This window comes from Pecten maximus, chromosome 3, assembly GCF_902652985.1.
Source record: "Pecten maximus chromosome 3, xPecMax1.1, whole genome shotgun sequence".
NCBI lineage: Eukaryota > Metazoa > Mollusca > Bivalvia > Pectinida > Pectinidae > Pecten > Pecten maximus.
Genome location: NC_047017.1, coordinates 46889034 through 46899606, shown reverse-complemented (window position 1 = coordinate 46899606; position 10573 = coordinate 46889034). Strand labels below are relative to the sequence as shown.

At 31.8% G+C, this 10573-nt stretch overlaps 2 protein-coding genes across 2 annotated transcripts; both read right to left on the bottom strand.

Annotated features, from left to right (window-relative positions):
* LOC117324360 (submaxillary gland androgen-regulated protein 3B-like) lies at positions 1 to 2959 on the bottom strand. Its single transcript, XM_033880171.1, has 3 exons — positions 2830 to 2959; positions 1775 to 2101; positions 1 to 125 (listed from the first exon to the last, which is right to left on the bottom strand). The coding sequence occupies exons 2-3, from the start codon at positions 2085 to 2087 to the stop codon at positions 121 to 123; spliced, it is 318 nt and encodes a 105-aa protein (XP_033736062.1). The 5' UTR covers positions 2088 to 2101; positions 2830 to 2959; the 3' UTR covers positions 1 to 120.
* Positions 2960 to 3807: 848 nt separating this feature from the next.
* On the bottom strand, positions 3808 to 10573 carry LOC117324361 (trihydrophobin-like). The gene is made up of 2 exons (XM_033880173.1): positions 10440 to 10573; positions 3808 to 6115 (listed from the first exon to the last, which is right to left on the bottom strand). The coding sequence occupies exon 2, from the start codon at positions 6109 to 6111 to the stop codon at positions 5578 to 5580; it is 534 nt and encodes a 177-aa protein (XP_033736064.1). The 5' UTR covers positions 6112 to 6115; positions 10440 to 10573; the 3' UTR covers positions 3808 to 5577.

Below are 10573 nucleotides of genomic sequence, written 5' to 3'. Positions count from 1 at the left end.
TATACATATATATACAATTTATTGGTAAAAAAAATGTTAACAACGCAGCTGATATAGAGTGTCCTGTATCCATGTCCCATTGGTGTCACTCCGGACCCTCAGAGAAATGTCAGAACCGGATCAACCTGAAATATACACACAAAAGATATTGGTAGTTAAACACTTTCTCTTATACAATCGAATTAGCATATCAGTGTGATTTACTCAACCAGTCAAATTTATATATGCTATACAGATTAGTCTGAATTTCAGATACTTTATATATTTATTACTCAATATTTGCTATATTCGAAAACCTTTAGTATGATTCTTCAGAACCGACAACTGTTTTCAATGTATGAAAAATACATAAAGCATACCTTTTATCAACATGATTCTACTGAATAGACAGTTTTTCTCTACGATCAATTCGTTTTTTTCAGTGTCAGTAAGGGAATAAAGTTCAAAAATTAAAAAAAAAAAAAAATTGTATCACTGATGAAGAAAGTGGAAAGTAAATCTTTGGCTGAAGCAAACTTGATACAAAACTATCGAATGGTAACTTGCTTGCCATATGCTCAGTAACAAAAAACATCATTTTTTGGTCAAAAGAATTAATGAATAAAAACATCGATTTGGTTAGAATATTGCTAAAGTTAATTCCCGTTTAAGCTAAATCTATATAGATTTATTATTTTACAACCTCATGATAAATATTCAGATTCTCACACGATGATATGCTATCACAACTTTAGTATTCTGCAACCGCATGAAATTCAGATTCTTTCATGATTCCTATCACTGTTAAACATGTAAAGTTCAGCACGCTGTGTAACGAATTGTACAAAACATACACAAGTAATTGACACATTTAAACATGAATTGAGAAGTAGAAACAGCATACGACAATACATGATGTAATACCAAATCGTACAGCTATTTACCAATAAGCTAAAACATGAAAAAATAAAACAATACTAATAAATTGCTTTAATGATATTTAAAGTTCGATACCTACGATGGCCCACAGCAACCGTCATTGTAACTGATTTAGTAAAAAGAACTAAAGGGCATATTGTGTAGGTTAGTGCCATGACAACTGCTTAGTAAAGATGAACTGTTTTACCAAAACATTTGTTTTGTCACTTTTCTGTATGACCCATATCAGCCATGGACGTTTGGCTTTTGAGACAATTAACATTCCATAACCAATAACGAGTCTTACAGGTGTGCTCGAAAAGAGCGGCTCCCATTCCATGTATCATGTCTCTGTTAAAATTATTAAAGTATAACATTTATAATAGCTCCACTGCCGATGGGTGTAGCGTATAGTTATGGATCCAGATCAAATACTAGGAGACTTGAGCGGTAAGTTGAATGTTGTGAAAATATTGATTAGGCAACCTATCCATTCACTCCATAGTATAAATGAAAAAAGTTTTAGCTGGTAACCGAGGAAATAAAATGCATTTAATAGTTTACATATGTATATTGTGTTTAGTTTGCCTTATCAATATTTTTTCCATAACATTCAAATGATTTAGTAAAACAGTTGCCAGAGAAGTAAAATGACATTTTATCTTGCAAAGTGCTGTTTCTTAAAGCAGTTGTCAAGACAATTACAAACAAAACATGCACGACGTCTTTTAACTAACGCAGTTGTCATGACGGCTGCTGTGGGCTATCGCAGACACCTTATGGCAGTGGATACATACATTCATTAAGTATTGATATCTTGTTATAAATAATCATACAATTTGAAATTCTAATATCAACACAATGTGACCATACATACCTAGAGGTGAGCCATATATGGGGCCGAAAAATGGTGGTCGTCGTGGTGGTGGTGGTGGTGGTGGTGGTGGAGGAGGGTGTCGTGGCCGCCAGAAAGGATTAGGGCCCCAGCTTGGTCCATATAACTGCGGTGGAGGAAGTATTGGAGGAAACGGAGGTAGTCTGTTGTTCTGTTCATATAAATAGTATAAGGCACCCAGTCCTAAAGCGGTACCAAGGATACCCGTATTGGTCAACGACAATGTCGTCTGTGCCACGGAATGGCTCACCAGCAAGCTTATCAGCACTATGGCTGATAGGTGACTGTACTTCATCGTGGCAACTGCGTCTGCAAAACAATTATTGAATTGCAGTGTTATAAACAGTCGAAACAACGAAAATAGTAAAAGTTTAACAAAATTCATAGCTAATAACCGGTTTATCCTACAACTCTAAACCCATTCAATAATCATGTATAAAGCTTCCCCTATTAAACATACTTCGCCAATCACACACTGTTTTATCTAATAATATTTTTGTATTCTAAAAGTTTTTTAGTGGTCATTTTTTATTTTCGAATTTTATGTAATTATTTTTTTCATCTATTATTTCCAGAAAATAAAAGCGCAATCTATCATGTAGATACTGAGATATAGAAATTTTGGAACTTATTATACCCTATGTTTAGAATTTCCTTGTTTCTGATACTAATAATTGTTTGCTCCTTTGATAATTCTTGATAATTCATATTCCATGAATCATTTAGATATGTGTTAACTGTTTGAAACCTGGTACATATACATGTGGTATTGCATGAGATTTATTACAGATGGACATATCCTTAACAGAGTTTCGTAGGTAGCCTTTTTTTCCTTAAGCGCACCAAAATGTTAAAAAAAACATTACATCAATACATGACTAATTGCTAAAACAAACAAAACAAAAAACAAAACAAAACAAAACAAAACAAAAAAAACATTACATAATTATATAACTGATTGCAGTATGATACTTGTTTGGTGTACAGAATTAAGATTTTGCCGGCCGGCCTGCAGTGAAATACGAATGTATACTTACCGTTCTTGTTCAGCAGAAGCCAGGTGACGTGCAATACCTGTGAGCATTTCCACTTTTTCTTTTATATCCCAAATTCATACTCAATGTATGCAACTAGAGTGTCAATCAGCCACACATTAATTTATTCCCCCTGACAATATCCGAATCGTTAACCTCCCTAGCCGGCTATCACCGGTCAGTAAAGTACAGCAATATTGATGTTTTATCGGCTATGTGGTCATGATTGGCACAATGTTATATCCAAATCTATGTTCGACCTAAATATCAACTAAGGCGATTTATCAAAGATATAGGTCAGGACCATAAGCAAGTTTTGTTTCAGCATGAAATAATGTCTAAGAATGTGAAAGTGTTTCATTTGGATAAAAATTGTCATATCAAATGCATTTTTTTTTATGCATTCCGTAAAGATTTGGACGTGGATATTGCTTTTATACACAAAATACATGTGTTTGACTGGGTACTTTCGAATTGTATCCCGAAGGTTCAAATCAATATGACTGAAATTATATGACAGAATATACTGAATAATATTACCATGACACGCAATAATAATACAGCAAATCAGCCAATTCTGAAGTTAAACCAAAGAAAATAACGATGACACTTTTCACAATCATCAAGAAGTAATTCACTACTATACCATTTCATACGTGGATAAAGAAATATTCTCAACGATTCTTGTTTATGGCATTATTACATTAATGGAATATCATGTAAAACGAGTTGATTTTATTGCTTTATCCTGTCATCGTAACATATTACTTCCCGTTAAACAGGAATTACTGACAACAACAAAAAAAGTTTCGTACAATCTACCGAATTCTGTTTTAAAATAATTGCTGCATCATACTCAAATGATGCCATTTGTTAATGTTAAAAACCACATTCAACATACACATTAAAAGATAATTGATATGAATTACTGGAGTTGTGGAAAGTTAACGCAAAATCACAAATAAGTCATAACTCATCAAACTGAACATAAATAGTTTTATTATAAAACATTATATTTACATAGAATATCTCATAATGGATACTATCAAAATAATGCACTGCATGGATGTATTTGTAGTTATTTTGAACATATCGACACTGTACGCCTACTCCAAGTAAAGGTTGATTACATTCTGTACATTTTGTTTCTAAAAGAAGTATTTCATCGAGCGTAGAAATATACATAACTATATATAATTATATTTTTCTAGTCGTAGTATTGATTGAAAACTTAAAATTTTGTTATCCGTACAATCAAGAAGTGTTTATATAAAATAATAGGCCGTATACTGAATTACAAATATGAAACATATCCAATTTAATATGAAAATACTGAAAATATAATTTAACTGATTCAATTGATTGTGTTTTTAAAACTATTGTTAGCATCTAGTAGTATGCCATTCCTACAGAAGTCCTTCTCAATCAGAATATATTATCCATTGTCTCTAATGCTACACTATTATTATTTTTATCAATTACTAACGTTAATTCGTACAATTGAAATGCTATCTCACGTAATACATAATACAGAAGTGACCTAACAGTATAATTTCACAATAGATATCTATCAATGATTACCTAATTACTCAATACTAAATTACGCCTATTCTTATTTCAAATCCCGTAAATTTAAAGGCTAATTCTATTATGCAGATTTCATATTGTTATCCTCGCGCACGTGAAGGATTCTCATTTTTATACCTTCATTGGTGATAACAGATTAATGAACATGCCTGTCTTACGTTACGTGCCAAGTACCAATTCTCTCAAAGCGTGAATTTACATTGCATTTATAGGAAATCCAAGATTTTAGCATTTTAGTCAAATTTAGAATAGTTTCTGTATGCTACAATTTGTGTCTCTTTCTATTATTAATTTAATCAAAATGTGACAATGTTAACTACACAATCAAACGAATACTAACACGATAACGAAACCATAATTCTAACTCATGATCGGTAGAACGGCGACAAAACATGCACATACAGAGATTTTCATGGAGCCTTATGAAAAAGTACAAGTGGAATAAAATCAGATGTTCCGAAATGATAAAAGAGAGTTATGCTAGTCAGCTTCACATTGAATATAGATTATGTCGCTCAACTTAATAAATAAACATAATAGTTGATGTTAAACAGGAAAACATCATCATGAGCATGTAGCACATGTAATATACATATAATTACAACAGTAATAAACGTACGTTGATCATGAGATACCCCATGGTGTTTGTTCGGGTTTTGGAATTGGTGGCGTTATTTTTTTCAAGACATTCAGAGAACTAATGAGTAGTGAAATTTAGTGTGATAAGGTAGAATAAATAATTATCATTTAATACATACATATTTGGCAAATATCATCAAAATATAAGATCATTAAAACATCTATTTGTACAAATATAATTGGAAATCTATACGCAGAGGTAAGATAAAAGAACAGGATTTGTGATCAAATTTCCCCATATTTACAATTATCAGGACATAATAGTCAAGACGGAAATAAATTTTGTAGTCATATAAAAGATCGTTGTTTTTTTAACATGGTTCTGTACCTGAATTAGAATTAAACCAATGATATACATGTAACTGTATATTGTTAAATTTTGGTAAACTTTTATAATCAACACGCTCAAATTACTATTTTTAGCTTTATGTCTAAATGACATGTATCAACATTGGTATTATACACCCTATGTATAAATGGCAGTTCGTATTTGGCAAAACGAATCATAGGAAAGGCATCCATTCCCTATCCCATCTGGGGTCGATTTCCAAATTGTCCAAACTGGCCACCCATTCCCATTCGATTGTTCATTCCGTTGTTCATCCCAGTATTTCCGAACGGGCCTCCAAATGTCGACGGAGAAAACCCTCCGGCGAACTGGTTATTGCCAAATCCGTTGTTAAAACCATTGTTGAAAGAGTTGAAGCCGTTGTTGAAGCCTCCTGCGCCTCCACTACCAAGGAAGGGCACGGTCACCTGTCCGTTCATTCCTCCTCGATTGAAGCCACCCCCGGACATACCGATACCGCCGAACTGGTTGTTAAACCCGTTGTTGAAGCCATTGTTGAATCCATTATTCATCGTGTTCATTCCCATTTGGTTCCTTAAGGCTGGGTTTTGCTGGAAATTGTTACCAAATCCGGCCATGTTTTGGTTAAATCCGTTGTTTAATTGACCATTCATGCCGCCTTGTTGTGGGAATACTTGTGCGTTGACCACACTCTGGCTGATCGCCATCAGTACCAGGCAGCACGCCGTTACTAGCTGTATTCTTCCCATGATTCTGTAACAAGAATTCAGTTCGTCAGGTAGGGTGCATGTGTTAGGTGGACATAGATACCCTAATTATGTTATTCATGATATTTCCTCCGGACTAATGACAGTGTATGAAATGGTTCTGATACTCATCAATCACTTTACATAAAAAAAGCAGTGTATTTTTTAAATACTCGATGATCAACTTACTTTTTTGTTTTATTTTCAGGAATAAATGACAATCATTATTTCTACACTGAAGCATGCGTTGTTGAATCAATGTTTAAATGACATTTGAGATATTTGTTAATGTTTACATTGCAGTCGAATACTGTCCAGCATTTTTGTACAAACTGATGAATTAGTATCTTTGCAATCATATGTTTCATTGACTACTGTAAAAGACAAAAACAGAAAAGAATACCGAAATAATAACGAAATCAGAGTTAAAACGCAAAACAAATTATATAAGGCAAAATATAAGCAAAATTATAGATTTGCGTAGAGACTCTTGAAAATTTACAAGGAGATTCAGACCAAGTTCTCCGGAAATAAACATAAATATTTCCAAATGAGATCATGATAACAACCATAAAAAATCTCTGGTCTTCATCTCTTGTAACAAACACTTTAAAGTATTCAAATCAATGTCCCCCTCTCCCTTTTTATCTTTTATCTATTTCGGATTCGGCTCCATCAAACTAGACGTATTTGATGTTTGAATACGTGTTCGTTCTGTTGTCATCATCATAGTTCATTTCGATAGTGTGACTTTGACCTAGATATTTATCACGGGTGTCGCTGTGACCTAGATTTGTATTACGAGTGTGGTCGATGAAGCAGAAGACGCTTACACTGCCGGAATACCCGGTCCTAATCTCCCTGTATTTTTCCAGGGTTCTCCGTTCAAATCTGAACTTTTTTGGCCATATTTTGCTTCGTTTTATCATTTTTATTTCGAATCAAAATTTTGTTATCGTGTCGGTATTTTCTGTTTCGTTTGTTATAGTTGAACAATGTAACATCAATTTATCTATTATAAATTACTACTGGAAACTATTTGTGTCGGTGTAAGGTAACATATATCCTTAAGGTAAAACGTATGACATGGAAGGCACATGGTAGTATTGGGCCGACATAATGAAATATCCAACTTCCGCGCGGCACATTCTACAGGTGACATTTACCGACACCGTTGATCGATCTCAAACATTAAATCCGAAGGTCACCGAAACTTGATAAATTATATATGTCTGTGTCAACATCTATCAGTGTGTATCACTTAATTACTGTGTATATATTAAGTAGAGTCGTATATATTTGTATATAGATATGGAACCTTGTTGACTAGAAGGTTGTCCTAGCTACCTATATACATTGTATCATACATGTAGATCAGCCGTCCATATGACATAATGCTATTTAACAGCTGTGTTAACATTATACAGATGTATATACATGTAACAGTAATTTAAAAGTAAATTTACAAAATAAATCAAGATAAATCTGATGTTAATAGCAATTCAATGTATCTATATGAAGTTAGTATTATTACAGTATATAATACACCAATATATAGGTGTAGTAGCATAATATATCTACATCATATATCAGTAGTAGTACCAGGTATCTATATTATATAACAATGTAAAGTTACCTATATGTTTCTATATTATATAACAATGTAAAAATATCTATATGTTTCTATATTATATAACAATCTATATGTTTATATATTATATAACAATGTAAAGTTATATATATGTTTCTATATTATATAACAATCTATATGTTTATATATTATATAACAATGTAAAGTTATCTATGTTTCTATATTATATAACAATGTATAGTTGTCTATATGTATCTATATTATACATCTATGTATAATGTATATGTATCATTATTATACATCTATATATAGCTATCTATATGTATTTATATTATATCAAATGTATTGTTGTCTATATGTATTTATATTATATCAAATATATAGTTGTCTATATGTATCTATATCTATACCAATGTATAGTTGTCTATATGTATATATACCTATAACAATGTATAGTTGTCTATATGTATCTATATTATACATTATATAACAATGTGGATATATTATATAACAATGTATAACTGTCTATATATATATATCATATAACCATGTATGGTTGTCTATATGTATATATACCTATACCAATGTATAGTTGTCTATATGAAGTTATATTTGATCAATATATAACTGTATGTATCTACAGTATATAAGTTCCACAATGTATCTGTACCATATAGTATACATATATCGTTGTATATGTCCGTAGTATAACCATGTATACATAGCATATATGATTTTGTAGATCTGCATTAAATACTGCATATTTCCATGTTATATGTAGAATAACATCAGCATTTGTTCAGTGTATCAAAAGTTATATTTTCATATATCGCTGAATATATGTATCTCTGGATTTTTCATTATTATTAGCTTTCTAAACTTTTGGTACCAATATTTATTTTGTCTATAGAATGTATACAAAATTACAATAAACTTATATAGAATGTAAGGGTTCCCTTCAAATCAACTATTGCAGTAAATACTTTTTAAACATCCATTTTCACTCCATCCACACAAGGTCTATGTACAATATACATTGCATGTGTTAAAACATGACACAGTATACATACAAAATGTAGTATAGATCAGTGCAACGGGTAGATTTGTACTGCATATTAGCTTTTCATGAAACTCGTCTCGGAGTTATAACTTGTTCACAATTTGTTAATATCAATTTCCTAAAATCTCTTTTGAAATGAAATTCAGATAAAAGAAAATATATCCACCTTTTGTATATACGTGTATGAACTTGCCCGATACAATACACGTTTTATATATTCATAACTAGGATGTCTATATGATAAAATATGTATTTATATGCGTGTTTTCTGTTATTATCGGGAGTTGTCTATCAGCATATTCATATCCACGTGATATTCACTCTACATGAACCCTGGTATGATGTATTAGCGTTGGAATTATTGCGAATACATAAATTCATGCATATTACTGAATATGAAAACTGCGATAACATAATTTTTGTGAGTTAAAGGGACAATTCGACGACAAAAATAAAGGTCTGGCAATAGTAACTAATGGATACAGGTATTGTCTAAATCTTATATTAAATCTCTGTGTCATTAACAAATGGTAGTATAGTACCTTCTATGTGTGGTAATATGATAGGATAAAACAGTTTCGTATAGCTTATCAGCAGGTTTAATCAGTCCTGATGTACATGTTAATTAGGTTTAACTGATTGTCGTCAACATCTCTAACGTTAATTATTATGTATATATTATTTTATGTGTGGTTATTGTGAATTTAGGATCTGAAGATGGTGATATCCGTTATATGAAGATGGTCATCAAAAAAGTATGTACATTGTAAGTGTTAATTTTATTTACCTTTACACTTGTAATTGATTTTTAAGAGACGTTTAAGGTTTAAATACACAATATCATCAACAGCATTGTAGGAGACATGGCTTATCGCAAACACAGCGACTTGAACGGTTGGCCCGGATAGATGTCACGTGATTTTTTGGAAACGCATGTCACTCCGCGTGATTTTCGCTGCGATGCTTGTGTTTACAATAGCATTTATTGGCATACACTTTTTTTGTTTATGGATTTTTTTCTATCATTATTTGTTTTTCATTTAAATTGATAAGTACGACATCATTTTGTGTAATCATCTGTTTGCCTTATTTCCATATTTATACACACTTGAACTTTCGTGTCAGTTAAGATATTATGGAACTATATCACAGTCATATACAAATGTCGTTACTTTAAAATCAATTAAAATATTAAATTAGTTTCCCCTTCAATTTAAAAAAAAAAAATGCTTTTACTTTAAACACACAAATAAGTATTTCATTGATCCCATAAGTAGCGGTGTGTAAATCAAAAACGCTCATCATTAAGACAAACAGCTGACTGACAACATTTATGGACATCCATGCGATAAAAACAGTTCCATTTTACCAACTGCAGTTTCTTATGTACATTGTAAACTCATCGAGTGCTACTTCTGTACTGTATTAGCATACTTAACACGTATAAATATGTGCTTTCCAATGCATAATTCTAGAAAAATATAAATAATTTAAAATTACAAAATTTTGATAAAAAAAAAAAAAAAGGGTGTCGAAATTAAAATGGTAATGTTTTAAATTGATAATATATTACCAGTTAATAAGAAATACCTATGTTATTCTCTATACATAAAATGTACAAGCTGTATTATTTTCACAGATATGTATAGCAATATGCTACAGACAAGTCGGAGAGCTTACCTGTCGAGGTGTGGATGACCGGTTGAACTGGTTGAAAGTGTGAGATCTGGGGTAGCTTTTACACACAAGGTGTACCGACCGCCACTTCCGGGTAACGGGTTACATATATGTACGGGTCCGACGAGAGGTGATCC